General features: G+C 43.1%; 1 protein-coding gene and 1 long non-coding RNA gene across 7 annotated transcripts in view; one reads left to right on the top strand and one right to left on the bottom strand.

Annotated features, from left to right (window-relative positions):
• Window positions 1-27,761, bottom strand: part of LOC5569990 (inactivation-no-after-potential D protein) — a 298,943-nt gene that overhangs the window by 186,443 nt on the left and 84,739 nt on the right. For 5 of the 6 annotated variants that reach the window (XM_021844310.1, XM_021844309.1, XM_021844306.1 and 2 more), the window contains one exon: window positions 79-168. The exons of the other annotated variant lie outside the window; for it this stretch is intronic. In XM_021844310.1, coding sequence (XP_021700002.1) covers window positions 79-168 — 90 coding nt within the window. The remainder of the gene's footprint in view (window positions 1-78; window positions 169-27,761) is intronic. 6 annotated transcript variants of the gene reach the window in all.
• On the top strand, window positions 14,404-15,945 carry LOC110676447. Its single transcript, XR_002500395.1, has 2 exons — window positions 14,404-15,678; window positions 15,741-15,945. It is a non-coding gene; the product is annotated as an uncharacterized LOC110676447 (long non-coding RNA).

Here is a 27,761-nt window from a genome sequence, read left to right as displayed (position 1 = left end):
GTAAGTTTGTATACTTTTTTGTCTTGAGTCTATATGAGTAAGTTTTCGTAAAATACCTTATAAATAATATTTGTTCACCTTCAACAATCCACATTTGTCAGCTGGGCTGTTTGGTATTATATTTTTGATGAATATTCCGGATACAATAGAATCGTCTGAAACATTGACCTGGAATTAGAGAAAAACTTTTAGTAAAAACAGCTGGAGATATATGTATATATACAGTGGACCTATTCAAATGCCTGGAAATTCCTCAGTCAACTAATATTTTGATTTTTCATGTCGAATTGAACTTCTGGTCAAAATTTCAGTCAATTTGGAGAAAATTTAGATGTGCTTCAAATCAATTATGTGTTTTGGGCTATTTTAAAGCTTTGAAAACTCATATCTAGTGAACGAAACAACGAACCTTATCAGAAATACCTCTACATAGTAGTTTATTCAATTCTACGAACCTTTGTCGAACACGATTTTATGATTGGAGCAAGTTTTAACATAGTTTGGTTGAGGTTTGAGCTTCGAGGTTCTTGAAAGTTACTATTTTGGGGAGGGTTCTCCCTGAAAAACATTTTGAATTTGAAATTTCCATAACATGATAACAATGCATTTCTAAAACTCAATCCCGTTCTATTTATGAAAATAAATTGTAAAAAAATAGATAATCAGGAAGTGCATTCGTAAATCCGCTGTGGGTGAGCCAAGAACACCACCATGAGCTTTAAAGAATGTAAAAAATGAACACGTTAGCATTGCTTTTTCTCAGTCGATGATTTGATTGTTTTCAAATCGTTCTGAACAGTCAGTGAAAAACGATCAAAACAATCATCACTCGGAAAGAAAAAGCATTGCTAACTTGTTCAATTTATTCATTCGATGGTACATGTGTCATGCACGATTTAACTATCATCAGGTTGGGATGGATTGTCCGATCTTTGGGCATTTTTTTGTAATTTGTTGCCTAAAGCAGCATGTAAGCTGTTGAGACGGGGTTGGTGGTCTAATGGGTACCGCTTCTGCTTCAAAAGCAGAAGGTCATGGTTTCAATCTCAGGCCCGTCCCTAGAACCTGAGACGGACAGAAATAACCCGTTTCCTTACGCTTCCATTCGTTCATCATTATAGCATGCCTTCCTTTACGCCTGATAGGCCTATTCACATGACGTCTCAAATCAGCTGATCGGGAAGCACTTTGACAGTTCTTCTATGAAAATGACAGGCCCGTGTTAGCACCGGTCCTCCACCGATGTAAACAAATGCATAGACGGATCTGTCACATGAAAAGGCCTATACATAGGCAGTCTGCTAACCTCATTACGTTAAAACTAAACTCAAATCGTGCAACTTTCCATCAACAATGACTTTGGATGAAAAAGTAGGAAATAATTCTGAAGATGTTTGCAAGCTTTTCGCAAAATTTTTTCAAGAAAATTATTCAACATTTTCTGAAAACGATCGAGATTTTTCTTACTTTTCACATTTTGCTGACTTTCCGAGTGATGTTGGCGTTAATTCTATAAATGTTCAAGACATTTTGTCTGGTCTTAAAAATTTGGACGCCAGTAAAGGATTAGGGCCAGATGAAATTCCACCTGGATTCATTAAAAACTTAGCAACTGAACTCACAACTCCATTATTTTGGTCTCTTCAAACTGGTCAATTTCCAAAGGTATGGAAAAAATCATTCATTATACCTATATATAAATCAGGTAAGAAATCGGACATTCGAAATTATCGCGGTATTGCTATTATGTCATGTATTCCAAAACTTTTCGAGTCAATTGTAAACAAAAATATGTTTGCCCAAATAAAAAATCGTATAACAAACGTTCAACACGGCTTTTTCAAAGGTCGTTCGACCACTACGAACCTTCTGGAATTTGTAAGTTACTCACTGAGTGCAATGGATAAAGGTTACTTCGTAGAAGCTCTTTAAACTGACTTTAGTAAAGCATTTGATAAACTTGACATTCCAATGTTGACTTTCAAGCTTGAAAAAATGGGAATCGAAATGAGTCTCCTAAAGTGGATCAAGTCCTATTTAAACGACCGTCAGCAAATAGTAAAATTCAATGGGAAAAGATCAAATCCAATACATGTTACATCTGGAGTACCTCAAGGCTCACACTTAGGCCCTCTTCTTTTTATTTTATATGTTAATGACGTTTCTTATATTCTAAACAAACTGAGGGTCCTTATATATGCTGACGACATGAAGCTATTTTTAGAAATAAAGAATGATGACGATCATAATGTTTTTTAGAATGAGATACAGATTTTCTACACGTGGTGCTGCAAAAGTTTATTGGAATTGAATATAAAAAAAATGTAACCTCATAAGTTATAGCAGAAAACGAACCACACCAAATATGTCTATTGTTTTAGGAAACGAACATGTAAAAAAATGTGATAAAATAAGAGACTTAGGAGTTATCTTAGACTCAAAACTATCATTTGTAGATCACTATAATGCAATAATGCATAGAGCAGGAAATATGCTCAATTTCATAAAACGATTTGGCCAACGCTTCCGTGATCCTTACACATTAAAAATACTTTATGTTGCATATGTAAGATCAATATTAGAATATTGTAGTATTGTTTGGTCACCTTACACAAAAAAAAACATGAAGAACGTATAGAATCGATACAAAAGCAGTTTTTATTATACGCACTACGTAATTTAGGCTGGTCAGTACTTCCTCTACCATCATATGAATCACGATGCATGCTTATCAATATGAAATCACTGAAAGTGCGTCGTGATTATGCTATGGTGTCTTTTGTTAACGATATTGTTTCACAGCGCATTGATTCTGCTGATATACTTTCAAAACTGAATTTTTATACTCCAACTCGTCACTTGCGCAATCGTTACTTGTTCACAGTAGGTCATCATCGCACGAACTACGCTAAATTTAGTCCGTTGAATCAGATGATGACTATATATAATCAGCATTGTGAAATGATTGATGTTAACATGTCTCGAACAAAACTGAAAAAATACTTTTTTGATATACAAAACAATAGTAACTGAGGAATGTATTATGAATCGAGTATACTCAACAAATTTATAGTATATAAACAAATAGATATCAAGAACACAATGTAATTTAGAATGGTCTACAAAATGCTTGACGTCAAATAAATACATAAATAAATAACCAAACCAGCAAGCCTCTCTGCTATAAAAATTACCCCACCCTTTCACCCTTCCCGCATGAACTGGCATTGACGCAGTGGTATATACGGTCAACCGTGGGAGCCAGATGAATGCATCATCAACTCCTTCCCCTTCCCCTCATTGGTCTGCATTCTGACCTGGCAGGCACCATTGTTGCCTAAAAATAGAAGATCACCAGCACTTATACACTGAGGGTGCCTGTTAATCCCAAGCAGTCATCTGGTTGGTTCATTGTGTAAGTGCAGCTGATCGGGCCATACTGGAGTAGCAACCACGAGCGGCCAATCAAGCTCAAGCTCAAGCTAAAGCAGCATGTTAGCTGTTGATGGGTTAATGATTTCATAGATTTATAATCATGGGGCAGGACACTAGATCCAGTATTAAAATATTAATATTTATTAATGATATTGTGGTGATGAATTCCTTACACGATCATATACACACATGGATCTGTGGGTGGCGCTACAACAAGCAGACGCATTGTAGTGCAGCAGTTAGTTTTCCATGCACGCTGAAGCACAGCACACGCGGTTACCACAAGTGGCGACGAGGATAAAACAAAAGAAAAATATTCGGGAGTGTACTTATTGCGAAATGAAAGTTTTATTTCATTTATTGTTTTTTTGTTGAGTTTCTGTGAATTTCGTGAATTTAATAAGGAAAATAATAGTGAATTCAAAGCTTTTACTGAAAACAAATGGGCCAATGAATCAAGTGTGTGAATAAATGAAAAAAAAAAGAATGTAATAGAAAAGCAAAAGAAAATATTTGTTTTTGTTAATAAGATTTGTGATACGTGTTCAAAATTATGAAATTAAATTCAGTAGAAAGAAAAATTGAACAAAGAAGAATGGAGTTTAATTTTGATGACGCTGCACCGACGCAAACGGTGACCTTGATTTTTTCTCGCAGTCGGGTTCTAACGCACCCAACACAAAGGAGAAACGCACATAGGAGAATAAGTGATTGTGTTTAGTGTCTGGGCAGATTATTTAGCGAAAATAATTGAAGCGCGGATGCATTGTGGTGTGATCAACTGGGAATGGACAATCAGAGTAACATGCATCGTTGAATGATGGCTTGATGTAGGTTGCGTTGTGTGGCACCAAAATTTCACCTCGCCTAGGTATCGGCTTGCATCGGATGAAGGTATGCTAGGTTACAAAACATGTTACACAACGCGGAGCGGCACGGAAAGGTATGTTAGTGATCGTTTACCATGAAAGATGTGTACCATGTCATTCATCCAAGGGACTGGCAGCATGGCCGTGTAGTTCCGGCGGCTAGAATAGAACTACGGACGACCTGTTCCGGTGGTAAGAGTCCACCAAACGGGGTAACCCCAATTCAAGGTGTCATGCGAAAAACCGTGCTGAGGAATGAATGTCGAAGGGGTGAAAAAGATGTTCGGCCATTAACGGAGCCTGTGGGGCACCTGGGCACCCCTCACAGTATTTTGTCCCTTACCGCGTTAATGCAGGGCTCTGGCGTGGTGGACCTCTTTTCCCGTGCTACTCGTGGGATTCAAAAATGAGTACAATATCAAATCAAAACAATAGTAGTAGTGCAGGTAGTAGCAGTAGTAGGGAAGCGAACCCCTTCGCAAGAAGTGGGCTAGCTAGATCTCCGTTGAGGAGAGTAGAAGCAGGAGGAGGCAGCAGTGCACGTAGTGCCAGTGCTGGAAACCATATTTCATCCCCGGCTAACGCATCGGGTGAAGTGGTGGATGGAGCGTGGTTGATGAGGGCCATCAATAAAAGTAGAGATGGGCTCTCTGCGTTGGAAGTGGCTGCACAGCAGCTCGACTCCATAATTGACTTTGCGTCCTCGAAGTCTAACATCAGCAAGGACCTCAAGCAGGCCTTGTTTAGACTTCGTAAGTCAATGTTGGCGGCCAAGCAGAACCATGCTGAACCCATGGTGACTGTGGCTGCGGCAGAACCCGTGGAATTGAAGGTGCCGAAGTCTACCCAGACGGAACCCTTCGTTTTCGCGGGTAGCCCCAAAAGCGTGGAAGCGAATGCTTACAACAAGCAATCGCAGAAGCGCGCGAGGCAGCCGTCAGGGGAGGAGCTACCCGGCGGCGCTCGTAAGGCCAGGCGGATACTAACCCCGAAAACCGGCAGAAGTGCTGGAAAATCGGACCCCAGCCAGGCGTCCCGGAAAGCCGAGAAGGGTGGGCCCGAAAAGGCTGGCCCCTCACGGAGTGATGGGAACAGGGGGTTGCGACCTTTGAGAGGTCCTTCATCACCACAGGTCAGGGCGGAGCAGGGGGGGGACGCCCCCTGGACAACCGTAGTGAGGAAGAAGAAGAAGAAGAAGAAACAGGAGAACCAGGAGCGCAGGGATACCAGACCTAAGAAAGGTAAGAGGGTAGGTGCCAAGCGCGAGAAGGGTGATGCGATCATCATCAAGACGGAAGAGTCCAAGTACTCGGAAGTCCTGAAGGCGATGCGCAGTGACGCGAAGCTTGCGGATCTAGGAGCCGACGTACGCAGTGTCAGACGCACTCGTACAGGTGAAATGATCCTCGAGCTTAAGCGCGACAAGAAGCGCAAGGGCGCCGCCTACAAAAGTTTGGCGGAAGAGGTCCTTGGCGCTGGTGTTGAAGTGAGGGCTCTGACGCAGTCAGTGACTCTGAAGGTGATGAACCTTGACGAGATCACCAACGCAGAAGAGCTCGTCACGGCACTGCGGCAACAGTGCGAAGTGCAGGTGCCCACCACCGCCGTTCAGCTACGGAAAGGTCCGGCAGGTACTCAGGTGGCCTTAGTACACCTACCTGTGGCAGACGCAAATAAGTCCGCTAAGGTAGGTAAGATCAAGGTTGGTTGGTCAGTATGTTCACTGAACATACATCAGCAACCAGTGATCTGCTTTAGGTGCAGGGAACCTGGACACAAGTCCTGGGGCTGTAAAGGCCCTGATAGGACCAAGTTGTGCAGGCGTTGTGGTGAGGAAGGTCATAAGGCACTAGGCTGCAAGAACCCTCCCAAGTGCTTGATTTGTTCCGGCAAGTCCGTGAACAACAATCACCCAACGGGAGGCTCAAGGTGCCCGACCTTCAAACGAGCCATTAACGAAAAGTCACAGTGCAGGTAACGCAGCTGAACCTGAACCACTGTGACGCAGCTCAGCAACTGCTGTACCAGTCAGTTGCTGAGTGGGGGACGGACATCGCCATCATATCGGACCCATACCGAGTACCCGCCGGCAACGGCAACTGGGTCGTGGATGGATCCGGAACAATGGCGGCGATATGGACAACGGGTAAATACCCTGTCCAGCAGTTGGTGTCTACTACCTACGAGGGCTTCGTGATCGCCAAGGTAAACGGGGTCCTCTTCTGTAGCTGCTATGCGCCTCCGAGCTGGTCGACCGAGCGGTTCACGCAGATGCTGGACTGCATGACGACCGTGCTGACAGGGCGAAGGCCAGTAGTAATAGCGGGTGACTTCAATGCCTGGGCCGTGGAATGGGAAAGCCGTTTCACGAACCAGCGAGGTCAAATCCTGCTAGAGGCACTGGCCGTGCTGGATGTCGATCTGGCTAATGTTGGTACCAAAAGTACCTTCAGCCGAAACGGAGCGGAGTCGATTATCGACGTTACTTTTTGTATTCCTGGCCTAACGAGTAGTTCGAACTGGAGGGTAGACGATGCCTACACTCACAGCGACCACCTGGCGGTTCGCTACAGTATCGACTACAACAACAGCAGGCAGCGGGTTGAGGAAGCGGCTAGGTCAAGGCCAAGCCCTCGTAGGTGGAAGACATCGTACTTCAATGATGAAGTACTTAGGGAGGCGCTCCGCCGTGAGCGTAACCTACTCGGCCTAAGCGGGGACGAACTGGTAGCGGTGCTTACGCGTGCATGCGATGCGACCATGCCTAGAAAAGTCCACCCTAGGAATGGGAGACCACCGACGTACTGGTGGACTCAAGCTATTGCGAACCTGCGCCGTGCCTGCCTATGGGCCAGGAGACGGATGCAGCGAGCACGTACCGAGCAGGAGCGTGAAGAACGACGGGCGGTGTTCACCGCTGCCAAAGTCGCGCTGAAGTTCGAGATAAGGGCAAGCAAAAAGGCCTGCTTCGAGGGACTCTGTCAGAGTGCCAACGCGAACCCGTGGGGTGATGCCTACAGGATCGTAATGGCGAAGACAAGAGGTGCAATTGCTCCTACGGAGCAATCTCCACAGATGCTGGAGGGGATCATCGAGGGGCTCTTCCCGCGCCACAACCCTAGCCCATGGCCTCCTCTTGTAGGACAGCCGGGGATTGGGGCTGGCGATGAGGATAGAGTAACTGATCAGGAACTTGTAGGGATTGCAAAATCCCTAAGCATGGGGAAGACACCAGGTCCGGACGGAGTTCCAAACCTGGCCCTCAAAGTCGCAATCTTGGAGGCTCCCGGTATGTTCAGATCTGCTATGCAGATATGCCTGGATGAGGGAGTATTTCCAGATGCGTGGAAGAGGCAGAGCCTGGTACTATTGCCAAAGGCGGGGAAACCACCCGGTGACCCGTCGGCGTATAGACCAATATGCTTGATTGACACGGTGGGGAAAGTGCTCGAGAAGATCATCCTCAACAGACTGTCGAGGTACACCGAGGGTGTAAATGGTCTCTCAGGCAACCAGTTCGGCTTCCGGAAAGGGAGGTCCACCGTAGACGTTATTCTGACGGTTAAGAAAACCGCTGAGATAGCACTCCAGCGTAAGAGGAGGGGTATTCGCTACTACGCAGTAGTGACTCTGGATGTAAGGAACGCATTTAATAGTGCCAGTTGGGCGGCTATTGCTGATGCGCTCCTGCGTCTGGGGATACCCGAGTACCTGTACAAGATTCTCGGAAGTTACTTCCAGAATCGGGTATTAGTCTATGACACAGAGGTGGGTCGGAAGTGCTTTCACATAATCTCAGGAGTCCCGCAAGGTTCCATCCTGGGTCCGGTGTTATGGAATGTCATGTACGACGAGGTGTTGAGATTAAAATTCCCGGCGGGTGTGGTCATCGTTGGCTTTGCCGACGATATTACGCTGGAGGTCTACGGTGAATCGATTGAAGAAGTGGAATTGACTGCAGCCCACTCGATCGCAATTGTGGAGGAGTGGATGAGCTCCAGGAAACTGGAATTGGCTCATCACAAAACTGAGGCGGTTGTTGTCAACAACCGAAAGTCGGTGCAGCAAGCGGTGATCAGTGTAGGCGACTGCACAATCACTTCGAAGCGCTCCGTCAAACACTTGGGGGTGATGATCGACGACAAGCTTACCTTCGGTAGCCATGTCGATTATGCCTGCAAGAGAGCCTCCACAGCTATTGTGGCACTGTCCCGGATGATGTCCAATAGCTCTGCGGTGTACGCCAGCAAGCGTAAGCTTCTGGCCAGTGTCGCCTCGTCCATACTGAGGTATGGTGGCCCGGCTTGGGGCACGGCTTTGAGTACCGATAGCTACCGTAGCAAGCTAGAGAGTACTTATAGGCTAATGTGCCTGAGGGTTGCGAGCGCGTACCGTACCGTGTCACACGATGCACTCTGTGTCATCACCGGTATGATGCCTATTGGTATCCTTATCATGGAAGACATAGAGTGTTTCGAAATGCGCGGCACAAGAGGCATACGCAGGACTGCCAGACTGGCCTCCATGGTCAAATGGCAGCGCGCGTGGGACAGTTCCACCAAGGGAGTGTGGACTCACAGGTTGATTCCGAGGTTGGATATCTGGGTCAATAGGCGCCATGGGGAACTGACATTCCACCTAACACAGGTCCTTTCAGGCCATGGATGCTTTAGACAGTATCTACACCGTTTCGGTCATGCGGGTTCTCCCGAATGTCCAGTTTGTGCAGGTTTAGAGGAAACGGCGGAACACGTTTTGTTCGTGTGCCCGCGTTTCCGCACAATGCGTGACCGCATGTTTGCCACATGCGGTCGGGACACGACTCCGGACAATTTGGTCCAGAGGATGTGTGCAGACGAGTTTGGCTGGAATGCCGTTTCAACGGCTATCACCCACATCGTCTCGGAACTCAAAAGGAGGTGGCGTGTGGACTCGAGGAGTGACTAGTGCAGACGCTAATCAACAGGTGGTCCAAGGGTTCGCAGTCGGCTACGTAGGTCATACCGGTGCCCTACGGTCGAAATCGACCCTTACAGCGATTAAGTGGCCGCGGGGAGAACATCCTGGTAGCGCTGCTGTCGTGGCGCCGGCTTACTGGGTGGATACGAGCCTCTGGTTGTTCGGGGCAGGTGGAGGCCCCTTCGTCAGCAATCCCAGCTGGTGCTAGCTGATAGGGCCTGAGCCTTCAGTAGGTCAAATTGCGAAGCCCGCAGTATCAGTTCTTGATACCTGCGGTGCAGCTGGGCGCGGGCTTAGTGGTCGACCCTGCCCGCTTTCAGCGGACAACGGGAGGTGAGGACCACCCGGGAAGCTGGCAATGCGCCAGCATGCTACCTTGGTGGACCCCCATAAGCGTGTCATCGATGTTCGTTGCTGCATGGCTACGCAGCTAACCTGGAGGATGCGATGTGCAATAGCCCCTCTCCGAAGCAATGCCTTCTTGGTGGTCCCGGAGAGACGAAGGGTTTGGCGGCAATGGAAATGGTTTAGTGGGTCGGGGGTGTAGTCCTGTTTACTGCTTGTACGTAGTAAATGGTCCCCAACCCCACACTCCCGGACCTCGGTCCGAAGTCTGTTGAGCAGATTATCCCCCCCATTGCTTAGAAGGAAAAAAAAAAAAAAAAAAAAAAAAAAAAAGGGACTGGCAGCACTATACCAACCAACACAATGTTTCCGTACCCAGCATTACGAGGCTCAAGCCAAAGGCCCAAGCTGACAGCCAACCTCAAAGCAGTGTTGCATAGTTTTGATGCTGGCTACGGAAGCATCACAATCTGACAGTCCCTTGCAGTCATCAATTTTATCTGTGTATTATCGGTGCATCGTCGCTCAGTCGTCACCTCGCTGGACTGGTGAGCGCTTTTCAGTTTAGTTGAAATGACGCATGGAAATTGCCTCCGTCGCTTGCGTATTAAAATAAAAAGGCCATACCAGCGATCATCGACCGTTCAATCGTGCAAAATAATTTATGAGAAGTTTATACTTGTTCTTATTTTTAACTACCGACCATAAAAAAAAATTTTTGCTTACATCTTCAAACGAAAAGTTTAAAACAAATCTAATCTGCCCGTTTTAAGAAAATATATTTCAACGCACTAATTGCATGCTAATTTAAGGCGAAGTAGGTCGTCATTGAAATTTGTACGCGTCGTTGATGATTGTTGCTAATTCATCTCACGATTTCGAATCAAAGAAAATCAGTTGGTTTCGCACTTGCACAGCTGAAAAAGTATTAGCATACTTTATACATGTTAGCGCGTACAGTGATACTTTTTCAAGTCAATGCAAACTATCCAAACTGAGTTTTATCACTTTGAAATGCAAGCTGAAAAGTCATCATTGTTGCTAAAACGAATGACGGGCTACTTAGCCTTAACAAGGTTCAATTATGTTTGACGGAGAAAACAATGATTTTCGACACAACTAAGCAATAGTGATCAGTACAAATCATCAAAAATCCAAGTTACCTGAGAATATGAGGTGGAGGAAAAAAACGACTGACCATAAATTATAATATGATATATTCTGATGTGATTAAATTCACTGATAATGCAGAAAATGTGGTGATTAAATTCACTTATATCTATATCTACCAGTTATTGCTTGCCTAAGTCATTGAGGTTTGTTTTGAAAAATGGTTGTTTTCATTGCAATGAGTTTCGTGACAGATGATTATCGTTCATAAAATACTAAGGAAGCAATTAATTTCTATATTGATTCGAGGTAAATTAATTAGTGGAAGATTGATCTCCTTTGGTAGAAACGAGAAGCAGCATATCATTTTTAAGATAACAGATGTTCTTATTGATCATGTTAAAGTGAAGCTACAAAAAAATAGGTGTACGTACATGATTAAGTACTAGACTAGCAGTCCCCGCAAATGTTTTGTAATTTATACCGTATTTTTGAACATGTTGGGAATTCAACAATGAAAGATTTATGCATTCCGTTGACCTGTTCTCAAGTCAACTCGTGGCATAGAAACAAAATTTCTTCTTATTCACTTAGAAGATAGATAATTAGATAGATATATAGAAGATGGACTTTCAGATTTTACATCCTAACGACAAATGGCATGTTCTTCATGGATCACAATGATCAGTTGATGCACCTTATATTGCACTAATATATTTTTAATAATGCATAACTTATGAATGCAAGCCTAAAACAAACAAAAAATTGTTATTGACTGTTTAACGATAAACTTGCGACGATCGACGCGCCACCATATTTCATGTAACGGAGGTTATTAGAACTAACTTGGAGGTGATGATTTGGAGGTTATTTGGCAATTTGGAGGTTAAAATCACCTCCAAACACTAGCGATTTTGCGGTGGGATGTTGACGTTTGATCACGAATAGGCGTAAAAATAAGTGTGATCGTAGAGTAAGACAACATGTTGTTAAGAGATACTGTGATTAAATTCACTTGTGAGAAATTCAAAGATTGGTAGAGTCGGTTTTTGAGCACCCGAGCTATGCACTATTCTTACTTTAAGACAGATCTGTGCAGGAAGCATTCTTGAAATAGGGTTTTCCTACAATAACTTCCAACGCGCTCTTTCGTCTTAACTGCTCTATACTTTATAGATACTAGTTTTTATTTTGTGAAGTTAAGTAAGATTTTGCTCTCATCTGTTATTTACATATACAGTTAGTTTCTATCTCGGGGATATCAAGACCCAATATTCAGCAAATCAACATTGATTCAACATGGCGTTATTGTTCGTTTGTGTATGAAACAACAAATAAAGTGATGAACAGAGGAAATGCATCATCGAATTCCAGGATTTCATCAGATAGATGTAATCGCCTGGAAAACAGCACAAGCACTGCGACAAAAGGAATTTATACTCAGCGATCAAGTACAAATTAGAATAAACCGGCCAGAAAGTGGCTACTGGACGAGCAAAATATATTATGTAAGAAACAGCGGTAATATGTTTGCAGATAGCCGAGATATCTGGCCTCTGGTACAGATTTTTAGTAATTATTATCTTAGGGAATCAGTCTTGCCATTGTGCAAATAGAATCTTCTTATTGACTACGATTTGTTTTTCTGAAAACCAGAGTAAGCCCAACTTGTGTGCATTTGTGTTTAAAGCCAATTCTTGTTTTCAACGTTAACAGAGTTCTGTTCGATCTTTCGACCTTGACGCTTGCTTCTTCGGGAGCGGGTGATGAGGGCAGGATCGAACATGTCGCGCGTCGATCGGAAAAAAAGGGAAAAAGTGAATCGTCCGTTAGTTTTGTTTGAGCCTTCGACCTTGACGCTTGCTTCTTCGGGAGCGGGTGATGAGGGCAGGATCGAACATGTCGTCGGTGGAAAAAAAAGTGAAAAAGTGAATCGGTCCGCTAGTTCTGTTTGATCCTTCGACCTTGACGCGTGCTTCTTCGGGAGCGGGTGATGAGGGCAGAATTAATCGTGCAGCGCGTCGCTCGCGTGGCACTGTGGAATAGTATCGTGGGTCGCGGAACGCGTTAGTAGTGTTTGATCCTTTGATCTTGTCGCTTGCTCCTAGGAGGGCGAGTGACGAACACTTATTTGGCGTTCAATTCGTTTATCGAGTAATATCGCGAATCCGATTAGGCGCATTCATTTCAAATTATTTATTTATCGTTTACCAAAACGAATCCCTCCCCCATATCCAAACTCCCAGTGTTTACTTGTGGAAGTGCAGAGGACTCCTCGGCTTCCATAAAGCAAGTAACACGTCAACATTTCCCTCCTATCCCCAAATTGACCTGCATTCGGACGCAGCCGGCGCCGTTATTGTTTATTATAATAATGAGAGCACCAGTACTTACACATTGAGGATGCTACTGATCCCGAGTAGCGTCTGTTGGTTCCCTGTGTAAGTACAGCTGTTCTTGCAATAACGGAGTAGCATCTGCGGGCGGTCAATCATGCTCATGCTCATGCTCAATTCTTGTTTTCAACGTTAACATGTACCGTAGGTGTATCCACCATCTTTGTTAGATAGCCTGCAGTTTCTTGGATGAACAAAGTCACATCTTTTCCTGTTTGTAAAAGAAATACAGTATCGGATTCTCACCATCTGAGAAACATCCGCTATGTTATATTTAGGCCGACTATGTTCATAAACGTTAGTATCCCGATCACCAACGACTAAAACGAATTGTGAGATATGATATTATTCCTAGCTTTCGAAACAGTTGTTTTACATTGCAACATTAAGACTCTCGACAATAATGAACGGAGTTACGATCTCACAACATGTTGACGTGGTTCTCGGCGTGGTCCAGATTGGCTCAAATATGCACTGTGGTAGTACGAACTTTGGTTGATCTGTGATTAAATTCACTTAAAGCGCATAAACAGTTTTGAGCTTAACGAAATAAAAAAAAAACAATCCCGAATGCAATAACTTAATTGTTCAAGACCAGTTGAAATGGTAATGTTAGGGTAAAAAACTACTTGGACACTTCACTTTGGCATGGGTTTTTTTTTCTCATTGCGCAATAAAATGATGGGAAAAGAAAATGGTGATTCAATTCACTAAGAATGCATAATATACGATGGAATTGAGTACAAGAATCATTGTGATTGAATTCACTGAAAGCGCAATGGAATGATGGAAAAAAAGGGAACTGTGATTAAATTCACTGAAATCGCATAAAATTATATAGGAAGCACTTGGTAAGCACAAGAAGAGCTGTTAATAAATTCACTGATGTTGTAACGAAAAGTAAGTTATTATATAGTAAAAAAAACCCTGATGAGTTTCACAGAATCTGGAATAAAATATTAATTCATAGATAAATTAAAAACATTTAAAATCAAAGTCTGATCGACATTATATTTAGTTAATTACGTGTTTTAAATACTTTTGACTATCGAAAAACAAAAGATTTTATAACAAGCCATGATAGAGTTCCATCAATACAAGCTTATTTATTTGCAAAATATTACTGAAATCACAGATGCAACTTTCGTCACATAGTGTTGTTTTTATTATTTGTAAAAAAAATGGAAGAAATTTGATTTTGATAACAAATAATAACGACAGAAATTTGTGTAAAAAAAATGGTTTCTATACCACACAATGTAGAAAAAAAAACATAATATTTAATTAAATATAAAGATCTTGATATAACTAGTAAATCGCAGTAAATTAAGTAATCTTAGAAGCTTCAAACAGTATCTAGAATGAGTGAGTCTAATTAGCTGGCATTACTACAATCAATCTAAATCAGTTGATAATGATGTTACCGGATAAATGATAACATGGTTATCAAAAGGGGAATCTCCATGGAGTATGTAATTGGTTGTTATTCAATTCACTGGAAGTGCACTCAAATCGAAAAAAAAAGTATTGTAATTAAATTTACAATTGAAAGTCAACAGAACGCTGTTGGAGAAATGTACTGAGAAAGAAAATGAAAATGGAAGAAAATATCCCCGCTAAGTATGCTGGTCCACTTAAGAAATGTAAAAATGTCTTTGGCAGCAATGATCCTTTTGAAAAGGCATTTCTTCTCAACAGCATATCGAGCTAGATTACTTTTCTTCTTAGGTGCATAGTCCTCATAAGAGAGAAACAGATGTCAAAAAAAATGGTTATAAATAGTGGACTAAGATTTCGACATATGAATGATGATCAAACATTCTGTGAATAACAGAGCATTAAAAAATGTGATTTTCAATGTAATAACCCACAACTCAATGAATCCAGCATTTATTTAGTTTCAGTTATTTTTGCGAACACTGGAAGATAATTCCTAATCTGAGGAAGCAGTATGTAAGAATTGACGGCAAAGTCAGGGACACAGCAGTGGAAGACAGCGTAATGGGATTCGGAGTGAACAGCAGCAGCAATAAAGCACACGCGAGAACTACGTTTTAGAATCGTTTAATAAGTGATAGAAAACACAACTGAATGCGGGAAGCGCTACTTTTGGAATGAAACAAATTGACTTTCTCCTCTCTCTCGTCTGGCAGTCGGCTCAAGGTAGAGGTGCTCACGAAGGTGCGCACTGTTGAATGGGATGTGTGTAGTGGTACACGGAGAAACATGAAAATACTAGTTAGAGTGATATTTATTACTTCTACCACATTTGTGATTTTTAATCCTTACAAATCATATTAGTTTAAGCTTTCTCATGCATTTTCGTAAATTATTTCTGATGTTTCATTTATGTTGACTAACGTTACACTTGGGACTTGGCTATTTTTGTCTGATTCAGATTTGGTTCCCCTCGCTCTCAGTGAGGAACAATTTTCAAGTGTCTCTGCTTTCGTTAGTTTTAGCTTTGTCGAAAGTTGCTAATACTGTTCTCACGGAACAAAATATTGCATTTATTGCATTGCAGAAGGGGAACATCCGATTTCAAATGTCGGGACAAACCACTGGTAAGTTCTAAAATAATGTGCATCTAGCGTCGTAACCATCAACTCCATTGCGAACTTTTCAGGCCTATTTGTCATCTTCCTGGGAACTCATTCGTGGCAGGATAAAGTAATCAACAAGCGAGTCCACAATTGCATTGTAAATCAACCAGAAACAACCGAGAAGGCAGCAGGAGTTTGACGATTCCACCTTGTTGAAGCAGCAGGTTCTGAGGTCATCTGCAGAATAACTCTGTTTACGAAGTCCTTGAAGAACTATGGAATAGAGTTGTATAGCTATAGAGTATAACGTGATCACATTATTTATTCAAATAAAAGCCAATATTTGTCATTTTGTTTCAAATAATTGCCTCCATTTGTTTCCACATTCTTCCTTGGAATCTTGAAAGTAAACTAAAGCATGCCGCTGTATAAAAATTAAAGAGTTTTATGCATTACGATTGATAAATACGATTTATACTTGGGAATGCTTAATCTGAAGATATGCACCCCATGGGGTGAATAGATCAAATATCGTTTTAGTATGACTTTTATGATTTTTAGTATTTAAATATTTAACCGTGTAGACGATGTACATTTCCACAAGAATTAAGCATTTACATATTGTAATCAGCGGTAGATTAATAATTTGAACTGATGTTGAATTATATTGAAAAGAATCCAAACCATTTTCACAAGGAATGAGAAACTATGATTATACTGTTGAGTTACATTGAGGTGAAAGACAGAAGCATTTGTTATATTGATGAATTAAAAAAAAAAAAAAGAAATCGCACTAGAACTCAACGCTGTTTATTTATAAAGCTACAATTGTCTGAATACAAACCAACCAAAGCATCATAGGTCACCTGTCCTGTATAATTATGACAGTCAAAACATTAGGGGAAGAGGTGAAAGAATGAGCACATTCACTAAAGAGATTCAAACTTCAATAAATTTGTACCATCTCATATCATAATAAATTGTTATATTGGATGATAATTATTCATTGAGGAATTTCAATAAAACATAAATCTAAACATCATTAGCTGACGAAAAGTAAAATTTAAAATTCGCGAACGATGTATTCCAAAATATATTTGAATTAAAGAAAGAGGGATGTGCTGATGAATTCCTTACACGATCATATACATACATGGATCTGCGTGGTGGCGCTATAACAAGCAAACGCATTGTAGTGCAGCAGTTAGTTTTCCATGCACGCTGAAGCACAGCACACGCGGTTACCACAGATATTAATATTGATATTGAGAAGATTATCAAGTATGCATGGAGTTTTGATGTTTGCCTGTTGCCGGAGTTGCCAAGGCAAATTGATTATTATATAAAAAAAAAAACAAGTTGTGTTTATTGTCATTTCGTCCCAGAAATTAAGTATTCATTGGTTTCATGATGCATCACCAAATGGTAGATATGTGTTCTTAGTAAAAATAGCCTAAACGGAATGAACGTTGACCCAAGTGCACTTAAGTATTCAACGGAAGTGGTCGGCAATTAGAGGAAGATTAAGAAAATAAAAGATGTTCCTGAAGCATAATATGTGTTGGAGTAATATCAGAATCTATACCTGACCTTACCTGACAGATCAGGATATTCTCCATACTACCACTAATAAGTTCAGTGATAAGAAACATGCTCAGATCCATTCTGTATATTGAGCAAAATATATGAGAAATTCGTCCGATACAACATAGACCACACTGTTTGATGTCAACATCCATCTGGTAGTCTGGCTAGAAGGAGACTGGCACCTTGTACATTCGGTGAAGCTGCCTCACAACTTTCTACGATTTCCGGGCCATTTCGCAACTTGTTTCCTATGCAATTTGTCTCCTATAGTATGTCAGATCCGCAAGACATACAATCCACGATCCCTAGCCGTTTGTTTATAAGCTCCCTACATTGACTTAAATTTAAGATTCTGTCAGATGTGTTTAGGAAAATCGTAGCTATCTCAATGATATTATAATAATAATAAATATTAATCCGTATTAACGGATATTAATACCAATATTAAGGAGTGTCTTACCCCATGTTTATAAAGTTTGTTTCCCGTTGACTAGGGCCTGAAAAAATTATGCCAATGTGTGTTTTTATACCATACATATTCAGAAAACCGTAATTTCTGGGAACTGTGGAGAATAAATCTTCATCAAACAATGTTTAAACTTAATTTAATCTTATTGGGGTGTTCGACAAACTTTAACAGAATATAATTAGCTTTCAGTAGGTGGTAATAGCAATTGGTTTTGATTTATGAGTATTGAGTTATGGTTTTTCAAACCTTAAAATGAGCCTAAAAACACATTTTTAACTTGAAGCATAGTGGAATCTCTATCAAATGAGCTGAAAATTTGACCAGACATTGTTCTTAGCATGAGAATTCAGAATACTGCTTGACCGGAAGGTTTTCAGATTTTTTTTTTCAAATATAAACAGGTCTAATATACAGCCATTCCATGAAAAGCCGATCTAGTGGGTCATCGAATTCCCTGAAAATTTGCTATTTTGTTCATTATCCGAAATAAGGAATCACATGTTTTTGGTTTTTTTTTTATTAGAGTGACCATTTCCGAAATAGGGTGTCCAAAAAAATCGCGACTTTGCAATTTTTTTTTTTTTTTAAATCATAACTTTTGAAGCGCTTGACCGATTTTCAATTTTCTTGGACGAAATGAAAGCTAATTGACTTTTCAAGATATATATGAAATTTCACAAAAAATGTTTTTGTTTTACATGGAAAAAATAAAAAAATCGTTTCGTGTTTTGAAGGCCTCGGGACCAAAGGGGCTATTGCTGTTCTTATTTTTTCTTGAAAGTTCAGAAAATTTTACGTTCGTTTTGTTAAATAAAAAACAAGATTTCATTAGAAATTTTAGGACCCTATTAACTATGCAACGATTTGTAATATGAAAACAATTAATTCCTGGTTTCTTTAGACACCAAAAATGTGGAATAGATTCAGCGGGTAAAACTTTTCTTTGGAAATCATCCAAGAATTTCTCCACAAATTCCTTCAGGAATTCTTTCAGTTAATGTTCTCAGGAATTTCCCAGGGATACCTTCAGACTGAGCCACTTGAGAAATCGTTTATCGGCCAATACCAGGCTGGTTTTCGGGAGGGCCGCTCCAACAACGAACCAGATATTACCAGATACATCTTGCAAATGATCTTAGATAAATTCCTGGAGTATAACTAGCAGACTCACCATCTCTTTATTCAATTGTTTGGATTGGAGACGAGGTGTCAATGACGTTTGTGAATTTAGATGGAAGCAATGAGACGCACTTTGGAATTCACTGTTCAACATTGCACTCCAGGGTGATATTAGGAGATTAGGCGTGTAAAGAAATGACCTGATTCTCAGCTTAGTGTTTTTATGAGCACTTCCACAGTAGTTAACTGAGAGCTTTCTTTGCCAAAGTTGCCATTTTTGCATTCGTATATCGTGTAACAGGTACGATGATACTTTATGCCCAGAGAAGTCAAGGAAATTTCCATTACGAAAAGATGCTGGACCGACCGGGAATCGAACCGAGACACCTTCAGCATGGCTTTACTTTGTAGCCACGGACTCTAACCACTCGGCTAAGGAAGGCCCACGGTCACATATGGTCCTTGGTCTTGCGGACGATATCGGCCTTATTTAAATCGATCGCAGGTCAGTTGTGGTGGTTTTCGAGGCTCTGAAGAATCTGAATATCTCCAAGAATTCGTTGAGGAATATCTGCAAAACTTCCTCCAGCAGGGATTACCCCTGATACTCCTTTAAGAATTATAAAATTTTTATGAATTTCTCCAGGATTTTCTACAGAAATTCTTTGGTAAATCCTAGCAATTTTTTTTTCAGAGATTTCCTATAAGATACATCAAAGGATTCCTCTAGGAACTCCTCTAAAATTTCTTTGGGGATTTCACGGATTTCTCCTAGCACTCCTTCTCTTAGGAATTCCACTAGAGATATGTTCAGAATTTCCTCGAAAGATTTTTACAGGAATTCTTCCAAAGATTCTATCAGGAATACCTCTTTGAATGCCTCAAGAAATATTTACAAGGATTTCTCGTGAAATACTTCCAGAGCTCCCTCCAGGAATTCCTTAAATTACATTCCTTCAGCATTTTCTCCAGAAATACCATCAAGAATACCTCCAAGAGTTTCTCCAAGGATTCCTCTAAAAATACGTCCAAGGTTTCCTCCACGAACTACACAAGAAATAACTTTAAAAAATTCTACTAAGAATAGCTTCAGGGATTCTTTAGGATTAACTTCATGGTTTCTTCCAGGAATACCTACAGGTAGAGGAATATCTTTCAGGATTCGTCCATAAATTACTGCTTAAATTCCGCTAGCAATAGCTGCTAAGACTCCTCCTGAAATTTCACCATGGGTTCTTCCTGGATAAACTTCAGGATATTTTTATCAATTTCCCCGGGGATTTGTATAGGAGCTGTCTAGTAACCTCCAGTAACTCCTCCAGTGATTCTTTCGAAGATTCCTGCAGAAATTCCTCCAGAAATACTTTCATTTTTTCCTCCAGGAATATCTCCAATGAATTGTTAAGGATACCGTCAGGGTTTTCTCTAGCAATCAATAATATATCCATTGATTTATTTTTTTCCCAAGAGTTCCACCAGGATCTTCTCTAGGAATACCTCCAAGGATTCCGTCAATTATAACCCCATGAATCCCTACTGGAAAACGTTCAAAGATTTCTTCAGAAATTTCTCTAAGGATACCTCCATGAATATCTCAAAAGATTGCTCCAAGTAAACAATGAAGATTTCCTTCAGGGACTCTTTCTGGAATTCTGTTTAAACTTTTCTTCGGTGACTCCTGCAGGCATTCCTCTAAGGGGTTCCTCCAAGAATTCCTTTAGGGTTTCATCCAACAATTTCCTTAGGAATCTCTCCAAGGATTCCTTCCGGAGCTTCTCCATTGGTTTCTCCAGGAATTCTTCCAGAGTTTCTCCCTGTTTTAAGTATAACTTCTTGGATTTTCTCTTGGAACTTCGAAGTAGCCTTCAAGAGTCTTTCATAGAATAATTTCAGGATATTTTTCATGATCTTTTCAAGGTTTTTTATGGAGATATCTTTAGTGACCCCTTCAGGAATTATTCAAAAAATATCTTCCAACAGTGTCTCCATAAATATTTTCAATTTCTTAAAAAACTTGAAATTTTTGTATATTTTCATGTAAAATTTTTTTTTTCAGATATTTTAGTTTATTAAATTTTGTTTGAAAAGTTGAAATCTTAAGCTTTCATTCCATAAAAAAAGATTGAAAATCGGTTTAGCTGATCAAAAGTTATGATTTTGTGAAAAATAAAAACTATAATGCGCTGAGACCTACAGTGTGTGCCGATGAAAAATGACTGATTTTTTATTTTCAAAAAAATATATCCCAAAAACTAAAAAACATACATTGCTGAAAATTTGACAGTAAACGTCAAATTAACTGAACTTTCAAGAAAAAATGAGAAGCCCCTTTGGTCCATGAAAAAACGGAAATTATTGATTTTTTTTTCATGTAAAGAAACAATGTTTGTAAAGTTTCATATTTTTCCTGAAAATTCGAAATTTTTAGCTTTTATTTCGTCCAAAAAGATTGAAAATCGGTCGAACGGTTCTTAAGTTATAATTTTTTCTAAATAAAAATTAATCGAAATCGCGATTTTTCTGGTCACCCTATTTCGGAAATGGTCACCCTTATCAAAAAATCCAAAAACACGTGTATCCTTATTTTGGATAAGCAACAAAATAGCAAATTTCCACGGAATTCGGTGACCCACTAGATCGGTTTTTCATGGAATGGCTGTATATATATATATATATATATATATATATATATATATATATATATATATATATATATATATATATATATATATATATATATATATATATATATATATATATATATATATATATATATATATATATATATATTTTTTTTTTTTTTTTTTCTTCTAAGCAATGGGGGGATAATCTGCTCAACAGACGCCGTGTGGGGTTGGGGACCATTTACTACATGCAAGCAGTAAACAGGACTACACCCCCGACCCACTAAACCATTTCCATTGCCGCCAAACCCTTCGTCTCTCCGGGACCACCAAGAAGGCATTGCTTCGGAGAGGGGCTATTGCACATCGCATCCTCCAGGTTAGCTGCGTAGCCATGCAGCAACGAACATCGATGACACGCTTAGGGGGGTCCACCAAGGTAGCATGCTGGCGCTTTGCCAGCTTCCCAGGTGGTCCTCACCTCCCGTTGTCCGCTGAAGACGGGCAGGGTCGACCACTACGCCCGCGCCCAGCTGCACCGCAGGTATCAAGAACTGATACTGCGGGCTTCGCAATTTGACCTACTGAAGGCTCAGGCCCTATCAGCTAGCACCAGCTGGGATTGCTGACGAAGGGGCCTCCACCTGCCCCGAACAACCAGAGGCTCGTACCAACCCAGTAGGCCGGCGCCACGACAGCAACGCTACCAGGATGTTCTCCCCGCGGCCACTTAATCGCTGTAAGGGTCGATTTCGACCGTAGGGCACCGGTATGACCTACGTAGCCGACTGCGAACCCTTGGACCACCTGTTGTTTAGCGTCTGCACTAGCCACTCCTCGAGTCCACTCGCCACCTCCTTTGCAGTTCCGAGACGATGTGGGTGATAGCCGATGAAACGGCATTCCAGCCAAACTCGTCTTCACACATCCTCTGGACCAAATTGTCCGGAGTCGTGTCCCGACCGCATGTGGCTAACATGCGGTCACGCATTGTGCGGAAACGCGGGCACACGAACAAAACGTGTTCCGCCGTTTCCTCAAAACCTGCACAAACTGGACATTCGGGAGAACCCGCATGACCGAAACGGTGTAGATACTGTCTAAAGCAACCATGGCCCGAAAAGACCTGTGTCAGGTGGAATGTTAGTTCCCCATGGCGCCTTTTGACCCAGATATCCAACCTCGGGATCAACCTGTGAGTCCACACTCCCTTGGTGGAACTGTCCCACGCACGCTGCCATTTGACCATGGAGGCCAGTCTGGCAGTCCTGCGTATGCCTCTTGTGCCGCGCATTTCGAAGCACTCTATGTCTTCCATGATAAGGATACCAATAGGCACCATACCGGTGATGACGCAGAGTGCATCGTGTGACACGGTACGGTACGCGCTCGCAACCCTCAGGCACATTAGCCTATAAGTACTCTCTAGCTTGCTACGGTAGCTCTTGGTACTTAAAGCCGTGCCCCAAGCCGGGCCACCATACCTCAGTATGGACGAGGCGACACTGGCCAGAAGCTTTCGCTTGCTGGCGTACACCGCAGAGCTATTGGACATCATCCGGGACAGTGCCACAATAGCTGTGGAGGCTCTCTTGCAGGCATAATCGACGTGGCTACCGAAGGTAAGCTTATCGTCGATCATCACCCCCAAGTGTTTGACGGAGCGCTTCGAAGTGATCGTGCAGTCGCCTACACTGATCACCGCTTGCTGCACCGACTTTCGGTTGTTGACAACAACCGCCTCAGTTTTGTGGTGAGCCAATTCCAGTTTCCTGGAGCTCATCCACTCCTCCACAATTGCGATCGAGTGGGCTGCAGTCAATTCCACTTCTTCGATCGATTCACCGTAGACCTCCAGCGTAATATCGTCGGCAAAGCCAACGATGACCACACCCGCCGGGAATTTTAATCTCAACACCTCGTCGTACATGACATTCCATAACACCGGACCCAGGATGGAACCTTGCGGGACTCCTGAGGTTACCCAGTAAACACAAACTCGTATACGATAGCGCATAAGAGTACAAATGTGGAGGCGATATACGTACATACGTCATAAGGCTGAATGCAAGATGTACGTATAACGCCTCCACATTTGTACTCTTATATCTCATCGTATACGATGGTGTGTTTACTGGGTATGTGAAAGCACTTCCGACCCACCTCTGTGTCATACACTAATACCCGATTCTGGAAGTAACTTCCGAGAATCTTGTACAGGTACTCGGGTATCCCCAGACGCAGGAGCGCATCGGCAATAGCCGCCCAACTGGCACTATTAAATGCGTTCCTTACATCCAGAGTCACTACTGCGCAGTAGCGAATCCCCCTCCTCTTACGCTGGAGTGCTATCTCAGCGGTTTTCTTAACCGTCAGAATAGCGTCTACGGTGGACTTCCCTTTCCGGAAGCCGAACTGGTTGCTTGAGAGACCATTTACACTCTCAGTGTACCTCAACAGTCTGTTGAGGATGATCTTCTCGAGCACCTTGCCCGCCGTGTCAATCAAGCATATTGGTCTATACGCCGACGGGTCACCAGGTGGTTTCCCCGCCTTTGGCAATAGTACCAGGCTCTGCCTCTTCCACGCATCTGGAAATACTCCCTCGTCCAGGCATATCTGCATAGCAGATCTGAACATACCGGGAGCCTCCAAGATTGCGACTTTGAGGACCAGGTTTGGAACTCCGTCCGGACCTGGTGCCTTCCTCCCCATGCTTAGGGATTTTGCAATCCCTACAAGTTCCTCATCGGTTACTCTATCCTCATCGCCAGCCCCAATCCCCGGCTGTCCTACAAAAGGAGGCCATGGGCTAGGGTTGTGGCGCGGAAAGAGCCCCTCGATGATCCCCTCCAGCATCTGTGGAGATTGCTCCGTAGGAGCAATTGCACCTCTTGTCTTCGCCATAACGATCCTGTAGGCATCACCCCACGGGTTCGCGTTGGCACTCTGACAGAGTCCCTCAAAGCAGGCCTTTTTGCTTGCCCTTATCTCGGACTTCAGCGCGACTTTGGCAGCGGTGAACACCGCCCGTCGTTCTTCACGCTCCTGCTCGGTACGTGCTCGCTGCATCCGCCTCCTGGCCCGTAGGCAGGCACGGCGCAGGTTCGCAATTGCTTGAGTCCACCAGTACGTCGGTGGTCTCCCATTTCTAGGGTGGACTTTCCTAGGCATGGTCGCATCGCACGCACGCGAAAGCACCGCTACCAGTTCGTCCCCGCTTAGGCCGAGTAGGTTACGCTCACGACGGAGCGCCTCTCTAAGTACTTCGTCATTGAAGTACGATGTCTTCCACCTACGAGGGCTTGGCCGTGACCTAGCCGCTTCCTCTACGCGCTGCCTGCTGTTGTTGTAGTCGATACTGTAGCGAACCGCCAGGTGGTCGCTGTGAGTGTAGGCATTGTCTACCCTCCAGTTCGAACTACTCGTTAGGCCAGGACTACAAAAAGTAACGTCGATAATCGACTCCGCTCCGTTTCGGCTGAAGGTACTTTTGGTACCAACATTAGCCAGATCGACATCTAGCACGGCCAGTGCCTCTAGCAGGATTTGACCTCGCTGGTTCGTGATACGGCTTCCCCATTCCACGGCCCAGGCATTGAAGTCACCCGCTATTACTACTGGCCTTCGCCCTGTCAGCACGGTCGTCATACAGTCCAGCATCTGCGTGAACCGCTCGGTCGACCAACTCGGAGGCGCATAGCAGCTACAAAAGAGGACCCCGTTTACCTTGGCGATCACGAAGCCCTCGTAGGTAGTAGACACCAACTCCTGGACGGGGTATCTACCCGTCGTCCATATCGCCGCCATTTTTCCGGATCCATCCACGACCCAGTTGCCGTTGCCGGCGGGTACTCGGTATGGGTCCGATATGATGGCGATGTCCGTCCCCCACTCAGCAACTGACTGGTACAGCAGTTGCTGAGCTGCGTCACAGTGGTTCAGGTTCAGCTGCGTTACCTGCACTGTGACTTTTCGTTAATGGCTCGTTTGAAGGTCGGGCACCTTGAGCCTCCCGTTGGATGATTGTTGTTCACGGACTTGCCGGAACAAATCAAGCACTTGGGAGGGTTCTTGCAGCCTAGTGCCTTATGACCTTCCTCACCACAACGCCTACACAACTTGGTCCTATCAGGGCCCTACACCTAAAGCAGATCACCGGTTGCTCATGTATGTTCAGTGAGCATACTGACCAACCAACCTTGATCTTGCCTACCTTAGCGGACTTATTTGCGTCCGCCACAGGTAGGTGTACTAAGGCCACCTGAGTACCTGCCGGACCTTTCCGTAGCTGAACGGCAGCGGTGGGCACCTGAATCTCGCACTGTTGCCGCAGTGCTGTGACGAGCTCTTCTGCGTTGGTGATCTCGTCAAGGTTCATCACCTTCAGAGTCACTGACTGCGTCAGAGCCCTCACTTCGACACCCTCGCCAAGGACCTCTTCCGCCAAACTTTTGTAGGCGGCGCCCTTGCGCTCCTTGTCGCGCTTAAGCTCGAGAATCATTTCACCTGTACGAGTGCGTCTGACACTGCGTACGTCGGCTCCAAGATCTGCGAGCTTCGCGTCACTGCGCATCGCCTTCAGGACTTCCGAGTACTTGGACTCTTCCGTCTTGATGATGATCGCATCACCCTTTTCGCGCTTGGCACCTACCCTCCTACTTTTCTTAGGCCTGGTATCCCTGCGCTCCTGAACTTCCTGCTTCTCCTTCTTCTTCTTTCTCATTACGGTTGTCCAGGGGGCGTCCCCCCTGATCCGCCCTAACCTGTGGTGATTGAGGACCTCTCAAAGGTCGCAACCCCCTGTTCCCATCACTCCGTGAGGGGCCAGCCTTTTCGGGCCCACCCTTCTCGGCTTTCCGGGACGCCTGGCTGGGGTCCGATTTTCCGGCACTTCTGCCGGTTTTCGGGGTTAATATCCGCCTGGCCTTGCGAGCGCCGCCGGGTAGCTCCTCCCCTGACGGCTGCCTCGCGCGCTTCTGCGATTGCTTGTTGTAAGCATTCGCTTCCGCACTTTTGGGGCTACCCGCGAAGACGAAGGGCTCCGTCTGGGTAGACTTCGGCACCTTCAATTCCACGGGTTCTGCCGCAGCCACAGTCGCCATGGATTTAGCATGGTTCTGCTTGGCCGCCAACATCGACTTACGAAGTCTGAACAGGGCCTGCTTGAGGTCCTTGCTGATGGTAGACTTCGAGGACGCAAAGTCAATTATGGAGTCGAGCTGCTGTGCAGCCACTTCCATCGCAGAGAGCCCATCTCTACTTTTATTGATGGCCCTCATCAACCACGCTCCATCCATAACCTCACCCGATGCGTTAGCTGGGGATGAAATATGGTTTCCAGCACTGGCACTACGTGCACTGCTGCCTCCTCCTGCTTCCGCTCTCCTCAACGGAGACCTAGCTAACCCACTTCTTGCGAAGGGGTTCGCTTCCCTACTACTGCTACTACCTGCACTACTACTATTATTTTGATTTTGGTTTAAATTTGTATTCATGATTGGATCCCACGAGTAGCACGGGAAAAGAGGTCCACCACGCCAGAGCCCTGCATTAACGCGGTAAGGGACAAAATACTGTGAGGGGTGCCCAGGTGCCCCACAGGCTCCGTTAATGGCCGAACATCTTTTTCACCCCTTCGACCATTCATTCCTCGGCACGGTTTTTCGCATCACACCTTGAATTGGGGTTACCCCGTTTGGTGGACTCTTACCACCGGAACAGGTCGTCCGTAGTTCTATTCTATACGCCGGAACTACGCGGACATATATATATATATATACAGCATAACCGATTTCCAATCTTTTTTTATGGAATAAAAGCTTAAAATTTCAACTTTTCAGACAATATTGAAAAATCTGATAAAAATATGTTTAAACGGTGAAAAATATAAAAATTTCTAGTTTTCTTTAGGAATTTTCATATATTTTAATGTAAAAAAAATATTTTTTTCAAAGTTTTCTATTTTTTCTATTTTATTCTGAAAAGTTGAAATCTTAAGCTTTCATTCCATTCCATAAAAGAAGATTGGAAATCGGTTGAGCTGTTCAAAAGTTATGATTATTTTTTTAAACATTAAAAGTCTATTGTGCTGAGATCTACAGTGTGTGCCGATTAAAAATTACTGATTTTTCATATTCAAAATAATATATCTCAAAAACTAAAAAACATACATCGCTGAAAATTTGACAGTAAACGTAAAATTTTCTGAACTTTAAGAAAAAATGAGAACAGCAATAGCCCCTTTGGTCCTGGGGCCTTCAAAACACAAAAAAAAAAGGAAACTACACTAAAGTCTTTTTTTA

Source organism: Aedes aegypti, chromosome 2, assembly GCF_002204515.2.
Source record: "Aedes aegypti strain LVP_AGWG chromosome 2, AaegL5.0 Primary Assembly, whole genome shotgun sequence".
Lineage (NCBI taxonomy): Eukaryota > Metazoa > Arthropoda > Insecta > Diptera > Culicidae > Aedes > Aedes aegypti.
The sequence above is the reverse complement of the archived record's forward strand: the minus strand, read 5'-3'. Positions and strand labels throughout refer to the sequence as shown.